Source organism: Siphateles boraxobius, unplaced genomic scaffold (genome assembly GCF_051911475.1).
Source record: "Siphateles boraxobius isolate OS27281-9 unplaced genomic scaffold, OSU_SipBor_1 30, whole genome shotgun sequence".
Lineage (NCBI taxonomy): Eukaryota > Metazoa > Chordata > Actinopteri > Cypriniformes > Leuciscidae > Siphateles > Siphateles boraxobius.
The window spans coordinates 16,834,419-16,852,975 of NW_027508920.1; the positions used below are offsets into that span (position 1 = coordinate 16,834,419).

The 18,557-nt window shown below is 37.3% G+C and overlaps 1 protein-coding gene across 2 annotated transcripts; it reads right to left on the reverse strand.

The window, feature by feature from the left end:
- Positions 1–937: 937 nt before the first annotated feature.
- treh (trehalase (brush-border membrane glycoprotein)) lies at positions 938–15,724 on the reverse strand. Of its 2 annotated transcripts, none has more exons than XM_077248346.1 (15): positions 15,579–15,724; positions 15,070–15,170; positions 14,827–14,974; positions 14,447–14,534; positions 14,139–14,239; positions 13,940–14,032; positions 13,501–13,617; positions 13,266–13,388; positions 12,474–12,523; positions 10,652–10,852; positions 8,951–9,168; positions 8,379–8,490; positions 4,917–5,029; positions 2,977–3,030; positions 938–2,547 (listed from the first exon to the last, which is right to left on the reverse strand). In XM_077248346.1, the coding sequence occupies exons 1-15, from the start codon at positions 15,653–15,655 to the stop codon at positions 2,410–2,412; spliced, it is 1,734 nt and encodes a 577-aa protein (XP_077104461.1). In that variant the 5' UTR covers positions 15,656–15,724; the 3' UTR covers positions 938–2,409. The 2 variants fall into 2 exon arrangements, with proteins under 2 accessions (XP_077104461.1, XP_077104462.1); XM_077248347.1 differs by having other exon boundaries at positions 15,070–15,153; positions 15,579–15,707.
- Between the last annotated feature and the right edge of the window lie 2,833 nt (positions 15,725–18,557).

Genomic DNA, 18,557 nt, shown 5'->3' on the forward strand with positions numbered 1-18,557 from the left:
AATGAAAACACTTCAGCCATCATTGTGTTCCCGCTAGTATGACGATGAGCAATACCTGCAGAATCACAATCACTTCATCTCAGCTCGCTCTTTCTTCTGTCCTTCTGGGAAATGCTTTTCTTGATAAAAAAAATAATAATCGTCCATTCTTCAGATTTGTTCTGTGTGACCTTCACACACACTACTTAGAAGGTAACTATAAAGTTCAGAGAATAAAAGTGAAAGCAAATGTCAACAGACACACGTTGGTACACCTATCATTTTTATGAGGACATTCCATGAGCGTAATGGTTTTTATCCTGCACTAATGAAAATTTCTAGCCCCCAACCCTACCTCTAAACTTACCCATCACAGGAAACTATCTGCTTTTTTTACATTCTTAATTTAAAAAATCATTTATTTATCATTTCGAATTACAAGGACATCAGTCCTTATAATGTAGGGGACTCGGGCTGAAACCTAAAAACATTATATAAGGACTTTGTGTCAATAAAATTTAGCATCAAACTAGTACACACTTCTTCAAACAGTAGCACTTTTAATGATCATATTACTCGTACACAGCATGTGCAAAGTTCTGCAATAAGCCTTTAAATTGGATTAGAACAAATTACCATTTGTAATGTCAGCTTAGTTTTTAGTCATGACGATAATCTTCTGATCCTGCCACTGCAGCGACATTAATTACTACCTAAGACAATGAACCTGAAATATACCATTGTATCTATTTTCCATTAGATTATCATCTACATGTTCATATCAAACCCATCCAGACTGGTTTATTAAAGTTACTTCAAAATAAATCTCATGAAAACATTAATTCTTCATGTGAGTGAACAAATAAAAACAAATTAGAAAACTATTAGTAACACTACAGTTACTATCTCAGTTACCATTAATGCATTAACTAAAATTAACTAACAAAAAAGCAATTAATTTGCTATAGTATTTATTAATCTTTGAAAATGTTAGTTAATAAAAAATACAACTGGTCATTGTTAGTTAATGTCAGCCCAGGGGCCCGTACCATGATGGTAGTTGAACAAACTCAGGGTTACAGGATTAGTTTTAAGTTGACAAAACCAAACCAATACAACCAGGCTTTGTTGGTACCATGACGCTGATCATCAACTTTCTCTGTCAACTCAGGCTTTGATCCTGAGTTTAGGAGTGACATCAGTAGCGAACAACCAATCACACGTTGAGAAAGAGTGAAACTGAGATTAATTTCTCGCGAGAGCAGCGCAATTCACTTATTAGATAAAAGTATTAAAATAGTAAGAATTTAAACAAATTTACACACCAAGAAGAAAACAGCTGTCTATGAAAGAGGACAACTAAAAGAAAAAGTCTCGCTACTGTATATCAGTGCAAGTTAAAAGTTGTGAAGTTATTTTATACAGCTGATAAAGGTATAGAGAGAATTGAACATTTAAGCTCACATGTAGTCATTTTATAGCTTCATCTATTGATGCTAAAGCGTATTTATATTTATTACGTTTATATATTTATTTATTTAAACTGCGTAATAATAATTGATGAACTAAAATTGTACATGTGTGATTGATTAAGGGTATAATAATTACATAAATAATATCTAAATCATACAAATGTATTATTCTAAATAAGCATCACTAAAAACCAGACGATTTTGTCTTTAAAAATCATTTGCCATGTAGTGATCTTTAATTTGGAGTAGAAACGGGTGGAGTGACTTTATCGCATGTCATGTGTCACTTTGCTCACAGCTGATTGGTCCAAGTTCGGTTTGCAACCTCTTACCTGGAACATAACCTGCCCTGGACCAGGTTAGCCGTGGAGCGTAAGTTACTATGGCGATGAACACAGCTAAAAGCCAAACCACTTTTATGGTCCCTAAAACCCAGGCTTGTCACAAACTAAACTGAAACATAGCTGGCTAGCCACCTAACCGGCTTCATGGTATAGGCCTCTGGTCCGTTTAATAATATTGACATACAACTTTTTCTTTTAATAATGTCAGTGAAAGCTAAAATTATCAATTCTTAAGCATTTATTAGTCTTAGTTCATGATAACTAATGTCAACAAATGGAACATTATTGTAAAATATTACCATTCTATTATTTTCTTTGTGTAAGAGAAAAACGACTCAGTGCACCTTTAACTACAATATAAATCCTTATTTCGCTGAAAAAATAAAGAAATATTTGAGATTGACCCATGTAGTTTTCTCTTTCTAACAACAACAAATACAGTATGATGAATTGATTCTGTGAATTAAAGACAAAAGACACAGCAGGAGCCCAAAAAAGCAAGCAAGTCAGACAGAATGACATCGATTGAATCTTTTCAGTTTCAACTGTTGAATAGAGAGATGGGATTTTCTCATGTTTCCTCTGCTTCAGCCTCCAGCTATCATTGATCAGAATCAGAACAGAGATTTTAAGATGGGATAGATGAGTCCAATCAGAATGCTGGCATTCAGGACACACCCTCCAGAGCTCAGCCTATCACCATACTGGTTCAGCAGCTGCAGAGCAATCCCATTGGTCCATCCGAATCCCAACTATGCCAAAGGAACAAGAGTGAGAGTTGGGATTATCAGTCACGTTTCTGTGCACAAATCGTGTGGGACGAGATATTCGCCAAATTTTAATAAGGTTAGGGTTTCAGCAATAGAAATACTGATGCTTGCAACACTAATGCCAAAGTTTGATAGAATACATTTCATAAGATGTATCATGGAAAGTCTTTATATGAACTTGGAATTGGATGATCTGAGCTTCTATTAATTTGCCCTTTCTTCTCTAGACACTCTATTGGTCCTCAGGGTCTTGAGAAAAAAAATGAGATTCTACATTTCAAGAATGGTTCTGCTGGTCTGAAGAACTCTAATTTACCCCTAATTCCTCCAGAGATTAAAATGTCTCCGAAGCGCTGTGCCAAGCTCGGAAGCAGATTTATGAATATGTAAATATGAACAGGCCATTAATACCTGAACTTCATACTCGCCACCTCCTCCGGGCTTTCCATCACCGTTGACATTGTACTGTAACAAGAACATGGGGTGAAGAGAATTGCAGGGAGAGAGGGAGAAAGTTAAGTGAACACCAAGTCATAACGTATTAATTTACAATCAACATATTTAAGAAAGCAGCATTCTCATTAATATTTTACATTTTTAGATCCATTTAAAGATGCATGTCATTTGTGTGCATCATTATCAGGAAATAGTGTAAAATTCCATTCTGAGCAGCCATTGAGTGCCATGCTGAGATCACATGACCAGCTGAATATTGCTAACTTTTTCCTTGTTATTCCACACTTTAACTTGTGAAATAAATTAATTGTGGCTGATGGTGAATAGTGAATTTCTACACTGGCATCGGCAACCGACAACTTTTGCGTGATGCTGCATCCACACCACTAAGTGTCAGTGTGTTTAGGACGACTCTGAGGACGACTTTTGATTGTCTGAGCAGAAGCAAGTTTTCTTCCAAGACAACCTTGTACGTGGCTTGATTCATGCATCCTTCATAAAGACAAATCTGCCCGATTCCTGCCTTGCTGAAGCACACCCAGATCATCACCGATCCTCCACCAAATTTCACAGTGGGTGCGAGACACTGGCTTGTAGGCCTCTCCAGGTCTCTGTCTAACCATTAGACGACCAGGTGTTGGACAAAGCTGAAAACTGGGGGTTTTCCATGTTTTTCATCATTGGAAAAGAGCAACATATTTGGCTTTAAAGCATGATTTGAAAGAAACTGGCAAATGTCTGTGTGAATTTATGCACGTTATACAAAACATTATCATTTGAATCTATTGACAGCCTTAAGCTACATTTGAAAACAAGATTTTGTATAGAGGCATGCTGTTTTGACCACTATTCTCTCTAGATTTAACGTTAGTCAAATTAACAAACAGGTTAAACAAGCCATAGCTTACTTTTAGACGTGGTGAATGAAGTTCGAGGCTGTGATGGTCGTGTCCAATATCCCTTGCCAGTTATTATGCGTACAGTAGAAATTGACCATATTCAAACAAGATCTGGTGTTTATATCCAAAAAGAAACGATGCTGGGAGATGTTTTTGTATTTAGCGCGCTCACCACAATGTATGTTTTTTTCTGTGCTTGTGCAGTGTCACGCAATCGCGCAGAATCTGATTACTGGCGTCAATGGTTCCATTGCTTTCATTTTGTTCATCAATTGATGTTGCGATGATTTATATAAAAATGTATGTAAAGTTATTCGAGTCATACAGTTCAAGTCAAGTCTCGAGTCATTGGATCTCAAGTCAAAGTCAAGTCATTTTCTTAATTTAGTCAAGCAAGTCTCAAGTCCTTAAATTTGCGACTCGGGTCAAGTCATGTGACTCGAGTCCCCCATCTCTGGCCCTTACTGTCGAGCCCTGGAGGGCACATGAATTTTACAGAAAGGATGTGCACGGATAAATTATTTATAATAAACACTGCAATACATTAAAGCCAACCTGTAGTCACCATGAAATTAAAATGGATTATTCTTATTTAGTTTCTGCATTTGTTTAGAGGGACTGTATCCGAAATCGGTACCTATTCCAAAATATTACATTTCACTATTACCTACATTACTCCACTAATATAGTCCACTGAGTGAGTGAATGAAAATTAAGCGAATTTGGACACTGAATGCCCTGCGGACTGCATTTTTCGGCGAGATGCAGGAATTAACTAAATTCATCAGTTCATGGGTATTCTCTTGGAGCTAGCAGTTGAGCGTTCATCAGATGGACAATCATTACTGTGATGCATTCTGGGATCGAATGAATGCTCTCGATAGATGGTTTCAAACACCACTACAAATGGTTGTTCGTTCCCTCAAATACTGCACTATATAAGAGTATAGGGGGTGATTTTGGAGACAGCCCAGAGTGGATTTTAGTGGACTTAACCTTCTCAAACATGGCCTCATATTTGATGTACGCCCGCCAGTTGGTCTGCATCCACCGCTGGGCCAAACTGAAGGCGAGCTCTTTAGCGTGGGCTGAATCGAGCCCAGAGAGACCTGCAAAGACATGATGGATGGGGTGAGAAGTGGGTGGGTCATTTAAATGGCAAATTCCCCAACTACTGAGAATCATTAATCACATCTTAATAGTCACTTCCGAAACTCACAGACAAGATATGACAGCAGGCAAATTGAATTTAAGGGAAAAATGTGATTTAGTTCACACATTGAACAGACTGAAGATTCTTCAAACACACTGCTTCAAGTTATAGCTGATGTGCAAAATGTGTGTTTGATGCTGATGCATTACAGCCTGCCTGTGCCTTTGGATAATCCGTACACTCCTGTCAGGAGTTGCAAGAGAACCAAACTGTTGTTGTCTATAGGATCACACTTTTTTCAAGGATGTTCTCTCCCAATCATTTGGTTCCCAGGATTTTCAGTGAGGAAAAACGCAGATCTTCATCTGCCACTTGATAAAAGCTAGCCAAATCCGGAAGATGCCAACAAATTTGCATTACATGGTGTCGTCCTCAAACTATGAACAAACTACATAAAAAGATAGCTAACCCTAACCTAACATTCTACTAATACTCTGCATCTACATGTCAACTAACTCTCAGTGAAGTTACTTATTAGACCAGGGGTTCTGGTGCCCAATCCTGTTCCTAATAACTTCCTTATTGTGTCTTTATCCATGTCGCATTGATGAATACGCCATTTCATGTTGCATTTTTGTGGCAGCAAACACACTGTGAGATGGTCATGCTAAATTTCTGACACTTTCAGAAAATTAGATCGCAGGCTATCTTTGGTCCCAGAACCGTGACAACGGCCGTCTTTGAACCTCTCTCACTGTCCGACGTAGGACCACCGTTTAAGAGCCACGACCACAGAAATCGCCACGATTGGTCAATCTTTCATCTGGGACAGCCCAAAATCATACAATGAGTCCCGGGCATAAAGTGAACCTTCAAAATAGAGTGCACCCCAAAAACTAAAAATAAGAAAACCGCAATTGTAATGACATACTGTGTTGATTTACCATGTAAATTTATGTCCAAAGTAAAAAATGTAATAATGACTTATAGAGGTATTGGCTACCGGTTAACATTAACCAATATCCTGCAAGTTCTTAGAAGGGTGACCAGAAAATCATGCGTTCATGCAATTAGCCTGGATGTTGCAAAATGTTTGGCCCAACAGATGTAGCTCTTTATTTAATACTTTGTTCTATTGATGGGTCAAAGAACAACTCAGCCCACACACACTCATTACATAAGGCTAAACATCACACCCCTGTTGGGTTTGCAAGAGAGAACAAGTGTGAATGGTTAGCAACCAGACTAAAGAGAGGTCTGATTTTCAGGACAAATGGCATCCTGATGGAGACCGAGTCAGGAACATGACTTCTGAAATAGTGCTCTGATCACATTAGGCCTAGTTCATGTCAGTTTGAACTAAAAGGTAAAATACAGACAAATATACTGATGAATCATGTGCAATAAAACCAAGAACATGTATTTAGAAAGTAAATCGGGTCCATTTAAGTTACATACATGCAGGGGTTAAAGTGGGCCGGAACTGCGTTCCAGCACCTCAGATAAATTATTAAATAAATAGATTAATTAATCTCAACGAATCTCGCTGGTCCCGAGATGGACCGACTGGCCGACCAACCTCCCTTCCTCCCCGCTGAACGCATCAACGCGAGTGATTATAAATGCGTGAAATGCACTCACGGTGGTTGAGCGCGGTACAGTTAGTTTAATGTTAGATATTTCGCCGAACATTGCTTTCCCTTGCCACTGTTCTATAGGGTCGGCAGTCTAACAAAGATATCAATAGCAGGATTAGTTTTAACATTATGTAACCATTATCGACATTAAATATTCGTTCAAAATCACCGTGCATTAATGCTGCATATTTATACCTGTGAATGCTTTGAAGCGTTTCCACAACAAATGCCTGAGGGAACGTCTGCCAATTCCACTAACTGCCTTAAACATAGCCTATTATTTGTATTATTTAAAATTACTTTTCACATTCCAAAGCTTGTAGAAGGCTCCTATTGGCAATACTGACCTGGTAGCCTTGAGTAAATTAACTTATCTAAGAAAATGATTCATAAAACTCATCAGTTGAGCCTATGTTTACTTTCTTCACTGACACAGACGAAAATGAAAAGACTATCAGTCAAAGTTCAGCTTTAGGAGGGGAAGAAATACGGCAGAATAAGGAGACTGGTCACTCATCTCAATCTTTCTTTTTCTCTCAGTTATTGACAAATAATCGAATGCACACTGATATGGTTTTAAAGCTATTTATTATCAATTTTTTTGGCCTTCAAAAGTCTTAAATTGCACATGTAGGTCAGAGAAATCAAAATTTTCTTGGGGATGCCCCCGAACCCCCCCCAACTACCTCACATTTAAATGCACATGGCTGTGGGGGGTGGGGGGGTAATGTGGGTTGATGTGGCTACAATGCCAGGGCTGAATTTTTGGCCCAGTGTTCAGCAATTTTAACATAATATCATCATCATATCAGTGTTGATAGACCAAAATAAAACCATTAAAATATCAAGTAAATAAGTATTGTGATATGTGGTGCCACAGTGACACTCTTCTCCCAAAAAGTATTGCTATACCACGATATCAATATGTTGTCCCACGGTGAGTCATTTTTCCCTGTTGCACCTATACACAAAATTTGAGGGTTCCCCCACCTAACAAATCCCACTTTAACCACTGCATACATGTACTTACCTAATTTGCCAAACAGTATAAATTGCTTTATGTGAGTGTACTGCAACCATGTTTTTAATAGTTTTAGTAAACAATAATAACCCTAAGAAAGTACTGAGTAATATAAGGTGGGTTAAGGTTAGGATTAGAGGAAGGTTCAGGGTTAGTGCCTGGTTATATTACTTAGATATTGTAATAACTATAAAAAGAACATAGTATGTACATGGGGAACAGGACTGGACAATAAAGTGCTACCAAAAACATTTGTTAATTGAAATAAAGCTGAAATAAAATAAATATAATTTGAAAAATTAAACTTGTTTCAGGCAACGTTTCCATTCAGTTTAAGTTGGAGCACTAACTTTTTGTATCACTGAACTCTTTATGTAAAATTGGATGCTTAAATATATACAGTATACTTGTTTAGGGAGATATTTTTTATACATTATATATTAACCTCTTCATTGCTTTAATGGTTTCAAAATGTAAACTATATTATCGCCCAGTAGATATTATATACATTAACACTGTGATTTTCTGTAAAGCTGCTCTGAAACGATGTGTATTAAGTACAACACTATTCAAATACATAAGACTTGACTGACTTTGATTTCATGTTGACTTTAAAGACACAAAAACAAGATCAAGCGACCATATACCTTCTATAATCATGTGTTGAAGCGGAGGCCAGGCGTTGGGCATGTCCCACTGCTGCCCACTGTCACTAAGAGAGGCGGGAACCCCGTTAGGATAGTCCAGTCCTCCACTAGCCTAAACAGAGAAAGAGAAAAAGAGAGAGAACGGTTTAAGAGAGGGTTTTTTAGAATATTGTGCAAAGAGTGCCATCTGCTGTTGAGCATGGAGTTTGCTTCAGTAACAGGATGGGAATTGCAACCTCCCTGTTTGAGGTCTCACTTCCTGTGAAACTGAAAAATACTTCTTATTTGAGATCTTTTATAAATCAATAGGGAACAAACTGGGAAGCGAACAGTGGTGTTTCTCAAGAGGAAACATAATATATAAAGACATTACAATATGAAGTGACTGAATGTGCATGGAAGGTGCTAATGAAAACTATTAGGTGAGAAATCTGGAGCTTGTCTGCAGGAAGGAAACATTGCATAATATACAGTCTGTGTGTGGATATGTTGTATACAGTCTATGTGTCTATGTATGACCCACTCTAAAGGGTCAATAACTGACAGAAAGGTTTGTAATGTAACAGGCTCACTCTCAGATACTGCACAGCCTGAATGCCCATCTCTGGTTTAGAGTAACAGTGTGCCCAGAGAGGTGCCAGGTTGGATGGGTAGAAGGACAGGTGCCGGGTCTCGTTCAGCAGGCTGAAATCAAACCAGGCTCCTCTCTCTGCATCCCACAGTAGACTTTCAACCGCTTTAATTCTAGCAGAAAGTGCCTTCTCATAGTCCGCAGCCTTCTCTTCATTGCCTGCAGGAAACAAGACGTGAGAAAAAAAAATCCCAGATGGCTTTTAATAAAACACAAACCACAGTGTTCATACACTAGTTTTCTTAGGTAACACAGGAAGGCAGCAAACAAGCATTTTCATCAAATATACACTACCGTTCTAATGTTTGGGGTCAGTACATTTTCTTTTCTTGAAAGACATTTATACTTTGACTGTAAAGACTTTGCATTGTTACAAAATATTGTATTTCAAATAAATGCTGTTCTTTTGACATTTCAATTTCAAAGGTTTCCAGAAATATATGCAAGCATGCATTTTTTTGTTATTATCAATATCAGAATGATTTCTAAAGGATCATGTGACACTAAAGATTGGAGTAATGATGCTGAAAATTCAGCTTTGTATTTTAATATATTAAAATTGAAATATTACAATTTACTATAACCGTTTCCACTGTATTTTTGATCAAATAAGATCAGAGCACGAAAGACTTCTTTTAAAAACATAAATCTTAACCTGAAACTTTTAAACAGTAGTTTTACCACACCTCTGTATACATTACATACAGAGGATATATAATGTATATCATTTACATATACAGTGGACCTCATATATTCACTTAATGTGTTAGGTCTCTTTGGCATGTTTAATATATATAAATACATGTTAATAATTGTAAAAAAAATATATATATATTTTACATTATCAAAAAAATATCTATGCATTATTAAATAAATGTCTAATTTCAGTGCTTAGAGAAGACCATCATCCATCCTTAAAGCCTAATGAAGCTACTAAATTAAATTAGGTTAATTGATTAGATTAATTTAACTACAGGTGATAGACAAATATTTGAACCATCAATCAAAGTATGTGTGCAATCTTCTGATTTAATAATGTGAACTATTAAATATATTAAGGCTTGCCATTTAAGTTGTTTAGAATTAACATTTTTAATTATTAATTACAATAATCAATTATTCATTACCATTCTATGAATATTTGTTATATTACTAATTATAATTGATTTATCAAGAATGCAATAAATTAAAATAAAATAAACAATACCAGGATGACAATTTGCAGGAGTAAAAGGAAGATGTAATGGGAAGAGTTCATTATGGGTTTGAAAGAATGCATGATTCAGGTAATTCAATTGTTTATTCAAAATACGGACAATACTACAAAATGATCGACGACTGATATAGAGCATCATAAAGGGGAAAAAGGAGTAATTTTGGATATTTCCTGACAAAGATTATCGAATTGCAGCTTAAAATTTTGGCAAAAAGGGTTCGAACAAATGATGGTGAGAAGAAATTAAAGGTAATTAGTTTCATCCAACTAGCATCATCCATTTGTAAACCATTGAGAATGTGTGCTTATTTCTAGACCACAGGTTCGGCTGGACCCTTTCATTTTACTAAAGAATATTTATCAATATGTATATTTATTAAAATCAGGGGTGTGTATTTAGAAATAAGTCTGTTTTTACTCTTTTACCCAGAATCCTGTGGAAGTAGGCCAGCAGACGCTCATTGCGGCACATAATGGCATTGAGGTCAGCAGGAAGGATTGAGCTGGTCTGTGTGTCGCTCAGGGTGCCATTGTTTCTGCCTGTGCTGTCTATATACCAGCGAGAAGAGAAATCCCAGCCTGACTCTGCCCCAGATGTCAGTTCCATCCAAAGTCTTTTCTGAGCCTCTGCAATACACAAGCATTTTCATGCACAAACACACACAAGAAAGGAGATCCATTCAGTATCTCTAAACCCCTCCTTTCCGAGAGCCTACTCTGCTCTGGTTGGTCAGGTGGGCCAGTGCGTTGTGATTGGACTACCGCTTATACCGCATATTGGAAATGAAACTCCCATTACTATATCTGAATTTCAGCTCCTGATCTTCTTCAGCGCTTGTATACACAGTGATACGAACAGGAACGACGGCGTCCTCATCCTTTGGAAGTCCATGCAAAATGGATTTGCTTTTGCAATACAGAAAATAGCATCTTCTTGACATGTCAAGCAACATGAACAAACTCTTCCAGGCCTCAACTACAATTAGTGTTTGAGAGCGGGTCAAGCAAGACATTGTTTGCGGGCAGACAATAAAGACCATAGGCTGGCATTATACAGGTTTGTGTAGGACTGGAATTACTGACAACCAGTGTTGCCAACCTAGCACTTCATTGCTAGATTTAACGACTTTTCAGTCACATTTAGCGCTTAAAAAAAAAAAGCCACAAAGTTTTGACAACTCTAGCAGTTTTTGGACTGCTGGTTAACATGTAGTCAGTCACTATATCAATAAAGTTCCATTGTATGACAGAAAATATGTAAGAGAACAGCTTTATTGGACATGCGGCTATATATTATATTCAAATACAGTATGCGAGTATGGATTAGGAGAGAAAACATGCAAAGTGCCGACAATTGGAGCATGACGTCATCTAGTGACATTTATCAACTTTTTGAATGGGCTTCAGCTTCTTTCCATTGAAAATCGTTGGCAACAGTGCTGATGACTCGTTTCAGGCAGTTCCAAATTGAATTTTTTTTTTTGTGAGACAATGACTCCATTTACTATGCACTTTGAAACTTTGCAGACCTTTACATTCACAAACAGCTATATTACACACTACATGAAAGGTACTACCTGAAAAAGCATAATAATAATGGCACTTTGAATGGATAGTTCACACCTACTCACCCGCATTTTGTTTCAAACTTGTATGAGTTTCCAATAACACTTTATTTTGGTGACGTCACTTGTACCAACTATAATCATAACAGTAACTATAGTCATAACAGTAAATTATGCATAATTACAAATAAAGCAACTAATCCTAAACCAAACCCTAACTGCAAATTATTGTAAGTACATGTAGTTCATTAATATTTCTCAGTACTTTAGTAAAATCTATTTTAAGGTGACGTAGTTATAGTGTAACAGTTTCTTTCTTCTGTTGAACACAAAAATAGATATTTTAAAGAATGTCGGTCACCAGACAGTTGATGATAGCCATTGACTACCTTTTTAATCCAACTATGGAAGTCAATGGCTGCCGTCAGCTGTCTGGTTACCAACATTCTTTAAAATATCTACTTTTGAGTTCAACAGAAGAATGAAACCCATACAGGTTTGGAACAACATGAGGGTGAGAATGACAAAATGTTCAATTTTCGGGTAAACTATTCCGTTAATATGATTTTAAACCATTTTAATGTTTATCTTGTTGTGGCACATGATGTAGGCATCTAAATATTAGTAGTAGAAAGTTTAATTTGGTGGAGAATGAACTTGAATGATGATTCCTGTATTCCTACCTGTTGACAGACCCTCAGCCAGTTCAACATCATCACTGTAGGACTCAGGCCTGCAAATAGCCACAGATTTCTATACTGTAATGCATCCAGATGTTTTAATTTAATACAATATTGAGAATCACAGTAATAAGAATGAGATTATTATTAAACTACACAAAATATTGGGTTAATGTTTTATGCATGGTTATGGTTAACTTAAACCATAACATCATTTTCGTTACTTGAACTAAAATGAAGATTAAAAATGTAATAAAATAAACTTTCAGCAAGTTGTCAATGCTACATTTATTATTTTCTTTTAGTTTAACATGTTCTAAAATAACTAACTTAAAAATGAATAAACTATAGACATTGAAAAATAAAAAAAACTTTTTTTTAAATACAATAAAATTACTAATAAAAATTAAACCAGAAAATATAAAAATAAAAACTAATTCAAAAGTATTATTAAATAAGTACTATAATAGTATCTCAATGCTACTAAAATAAATATATATGCTATTTAAAAAAAATAATAATAAAAAATAAATTATCTACTTATATATATATAAATAAATGCTACTAAAATAACACACAAACAATGTATGTGTAACTGTAACAGTGTATTACAACAAAGTAATGGGATTGACAAATTACAAATCACCACTATAATCAAATACAAAAAAAATGCAATACAGTAATAAGAATTGTACATAATAACGGCTTAAGCAAAATGGTCCATTATTTCTTTATGCAAAATATATTTTTCCTTTTGCTTTAGGGGTGACCCTGAGTGTTAATGCATGGTCTCACCTGGGTCTGTCCACCGGTACATTATATTGATTCAGGATGTGTGTCAGTCCATTTATCGCCACAACGTGAGAGCGATTCTGCATCCAAAAGCTGTACTCTCTTTCCAGTGCTGGCAAAATCTGCCTAAACACACACACACACAGAGCTCATGTGGTGCAGAGGTGTTGTTCAGAGGGCTTGAGCGCAACACCTCAATATTCACCCTGCTGGAAGGCAATTTAGTAGGAAAGGTTACCCGAGGAAGTCTTTGTCTCCGGTGACCTCATAGAAGCTCTCCACCATAATGGGAAGGAAGGGAGGCTGACTGCGCCGCTCGTAATAAACTCGACCACCGTTTGGGACAAAGCCGTATCTAAATGGGAGCAAAGGGATAATATTTAATAAAATTCATTATATTACTAAAATTAATTTAATTGCTCAATTAAATTTCACAAACTGAGGCAATATTTAGTTAAACCAAAAACATTAAGGGGGGGGGGGGGGGCAGCATAATGATTACGATGTGAGGGTGAATAATGATGAGTGACAGAATTTGAAGTGGAATATTTAGTGGCGCTTTTTTGAAACAATAAAACTGGTGTGTGACGTGTTTTACACCGCATTTAAAAGACCGTTAAAAACTGCTAAAATCTAATTTAGAGCTGCAGTACATCGATGTGTGTGTGTGAGTGCACCTTTCCACAAGGAACGCGAAGTTCAGAATCATTCCTCGAGCTGTCTCGGTCATCTCAGACAAAAGGAGGCCGTTTAATACCCAATATGAGTCCCTGAAGAGCAATGTATGAGCAATAACAGCGATAATGGCATTAGCAAATACCACTCTCTCTTTACCAAATACATACACGCATGTATTTGCAAAATAATTAGACTAACCAGTAATAGAGTTCCCTAAAGCGGCCACCGGGCACGACGACTGGGTGTGGGGTGTAAATCTGCGAGTACAGCTCTGGATGGTCTCTGACATCATCACGGATCTGCACAGCCACGTATACAGTAATAAGACAAATAAAGTTGTAAATAAAACAGATATTATTGATATCAATATTATTGGCTTTTCCAATTGGCGTTATCTGATATTTCTTTGTAATTAATTGTGAAATGTACTAGCAATTTCTTTGTAAAGTGTTTTTACACCTTTTTTTTTTAAGCTGTAGGCTACATTGTTGAAAACCAACATTTACCTTTCGACCAAGGGATTTCCACAAACTGTGCAGTTCTTCAGCCCAACTGCGATATTTTGAGTCAGACACCCTGGATAAGAATTTAGGTCTGTGGAACAGGGAACAACATTCAAATTTAAATTAATGCCTTTTTCTCACTACATGACTTACTTTTCTCAGTGGAACACAAAAGGAGTAATTTTGCGGAATGTCCTGGCTGCTCTTTCCATATACTTTAAGTGAATGTTGACTGAGCTTTCAAACCATGCAAAATTCCTCCTTTTGTGTTCCAAGAAAATCATAGACTGGAATGACGGTGAGTAAATGGCAGAATTATAATTTTCAGGTGAAACACTATTGTTGCATCAAGACAACTCATTGTCAAAACAAAATGTTCTTACTTTGAATGCCAGTCTGGAGGAGTCCACTGCTCAAACTCCTTCCCCGGCTCTTCAAAGTATGTTTTCAGGAACTTCTGTAGCTCTGCGGATGGGACGGTCTGGTTTGGGAACCCTGAGGTCAGATTTGCAAAAGCCTGCACAACGACCTCTGTGGGTAAGCAGGGGAATAGCAGTGGGCACAATAAATCAGGCAGAGAGCTTTTCTGATGAGCATCAGAACAAAACCAAATGTGTTTGACTCACCAGGAGCTGTAGTCAACTTCATATCTACGAAGTACTTGTCATCATCGAACAGTTTAGCCATCTGGACCTGTCGCAGGACTTCTCCTGTGCAGTAGATCAGACTGGTGGCAACAAACATGTCAGGCAAGTGATGCACCCGAGTAGTTTGTCTGGCTTTACAGGTTCAGCTCATAAAAAGCAAGATCAATAACATTATCTACTGCTTCTTTAATAAAGGTTCAAAGCTCAGCTTCTCCACCTTCAACACCTGCTTTGTCATGGACTCAAAGTTCAGCCATAATGAGAATAGCCTACCATCTGGTGGCAGTTGAAGTCTTCATAAGGTAAACCACAAATCATTTCATATAACTCATGGAACAAAAATACAAATTTAAGAGTTTGCGTGCACACATCAATGACCAATATATTCAGCTTAATATTTAATGCAGTCTTCTCATTGGATAATTCATAAAAGCTGTTCAGATTTCACCAATGAAGCCTTGATCAAGAAGATGGTTATGGGAACTAACCTGTCACAATGTGCCAGAAGCATGTCGCCGGAAGAGAAAAGGATGGATGAAAATACCGTCAAAATTAAGCAGTGCATCTTGGTGAGCTAAATTAGAGTCAGTCGTCATGAACAGTCAGTAAACTGAAGCCTGAGTTTTAAAGCTCTGTGCTCGGTTTATCAATGATTAGGGCGTTATAGGTCAGTTTAAAATCATACTACTGTGATTAATCATTTACAGAGCATAATACGTCTAGTCGGTACATATATTAGATATTAGTATGCAGATTGTTACTAGGGGCAGCATTAAAATGTTACATAAAACTCTAAATACTGACATCTAGTGAGACAAAGCAGTATTGGAAACTGACATTTATACAGACTATAAGCACAAACAAACATACTGTAATAAGTCTTACAAGAGGAATTCTTCACATTAAATTCACACACCAAAACACTGAATATACAGGTCCTTCTCAAAAAATTAGCATATTGTGATAAAGTTCATTATTTTCCATAATGTAATTATAAAAATTAAACTTTCATCTATTTTAGATTCATTGCACACCAACTGAAATATTTCAGGTCTTTTATTGTTTTAATACTGATGATTTTGGCATACAGCTCATGAAAACCCAAAATTCCTATCTCAAAAAAATTAGCATATCATGAAAAGGGTCTCTAAACGAGCTATTAACCTAATCATCTGAATCAACTAATTAACTCTAAACACCTGTAAAAGATTCCTGAGGCTTTTAAAAACTCCCAGCCTGTTTCATTACTCAAAACCGCAATCATGGGTAAGACTGCCGACCTGACTGCTGTCCAGAAGGCCATCATTGACACCCTCAAGCAAGAGGGTAAGACACAGAAAGAAATTTCTGAACAAATAGGCTGTTCCCAGAGTGCTGTATCAAGGCACCTCAGTGGGAAGTCTGTGGGAAGGAAAAAGTTTGGCAAAAAACGCTGCACAACGAGAAGAGGGGACCGGACCCTGAGGAAGATTGTGGAGAAGGACCGATTCCAGACCTTGGGGGACCTGCGGAAGCAGTGGACTGAGTCTGGAGTAGAAACATCCAGAGCCACCGTGCACAGGCGTGTGCAGGAAATGGGCTACAGGTGCCGCATTCCCCAGGTCAAGACACTTTTGAACCAGAAACAGCGGCAGAAGCGCCTGACCTGGGCTACAGAGAAGCAGCACTGGACTGTTGCTCAGTGGTCCAAAGTAATTTTTTCGGATGAAAGCAAATTTTGCATGTCATTCGGAAATCAAGGTGCCAGAGTCTGGAGGAAGACTGGGGAGAAGGAAATGCCAAAATGCCTGAAGTCCAGTGTCAAGTACCCACAGTCAGTGATGGTCTGGGGTGCCATGTCAGCTGCTGGTGTTGGTCCACTGTGTTTTATCAAGGGCAGGGTCAATGCAGCTAGCTATCAGGAGATTTTGGAGCACTTCATGCTTCCATCTGCTGAAAAGCTTTATGGAGATGAAGATTTAATTTTTCAGCACGACCTGGCCCCTGCTCACAGTGCCAAAACCACTGGTAAATGGTTTACTGACCATGGTATTACTGTGCTCAATTGGCCTGCCAACTCTCCTGACCTGAACCCCATAGAGAATCTGTGGGATATTGTGAAGAGAAAGTTGAGAGACGCAAGATCCAACACTCTGGATGAGCTTAAGGCCGCTATCGAAGCATCCTGGGCCTCCATAACACCTCAGCAGTGCCACAGGCTGATTGCCTCCATGCCACGCCGCATTGAAGCAGTCATTTCTGCAAAAGGATTCCAGACCAAGTATTGAGTGCATAACTGAACATAATTATTTGAAGGTTGACTTTTTTTTGTATTAAAAACACTTCTTTTATTGGTCGGATGAAATATGCAAATTTTTTGAGATAGGAATTTTGGGTTTTCATGAGCTGTATGCCAAAATCATCAGTATTAAAACAATAAAAGACCTGAAATATTTCAGTTGTTGTGCAATGAATCTAAAATATATGAAAGTTTAATTTTTATAATTACATAATGGAAAATAATGAACTTTATCACAATATTCTAATTTTTTGAGAAGGACCTGTATGTCATGAAAAACTCAGCAAAAAAAGACACCTTATACGCATTGAACTTCAGTGAGCTTTATTTTCAAACAAAAACCATCACAGATGTTAACCATTGCACTTTTATACATCTCAAATCTTTAAAAACACAGCATCACTGAGAAAAATGCCAATTGAAATTACCCAAATTGAAAAGGTGGAAAAAAAAAATATATATATACTTTGGATTTCTTAAATTTGGTTTGTCGTTTTAATCTGCAGTATCGAAAAAAAAATTAAGGGCAAAGTTTAGAGATCAAATTTTCCTTGAACCCTGAACTCTCAAATTGTTCATTTGATGTTTTGAAACCAATTCTCTCCATTTCCCTCCCACCCACCCACTAACCCAGACCGATGTATCCAAGCAACCTCAACACTGAACAGGGCTGCGTTTCCCAAAAACATCGTAAGCCCAAGTAGATCGTACAGACCATTAGTGTCAATGGTTTGACAATCTTCTTAGGCTTATGATGTTTTTGGGAAACACAGCCCAAATAAGAAGTATTGGAATAGCAAGAGATTCATCAGGGCAGCAAAAAAAAAAACTTCCCACCCTCCCACCCACCAAACCCCAACACAAAAAAAAAATAAAAAAATAAAGTAAAGGAAAAAAATATTGAAGAAAGAGTGGATTTCGAGATGGCAATTTTTGTACCCTTCAGATGAACTATTAAACAGGTGAGATGTTCTCCACCCTATTCTTCGAAATAAAAGGAAAACAAAACCTAAAATGAAATTAAAACCCCAACCACCATGGCAAAGACCACAGCACATCCAATCCCATGCTGCTTTACAGCATCTCGGGAACGAACAGTGATTTTCACGGCAAGTGGTTACTAAAAAACACCGGGCTGCTGCCAAAGAACCCAGTAACTTGTATACTCCTCTCTAGAGCTGATCTGTTT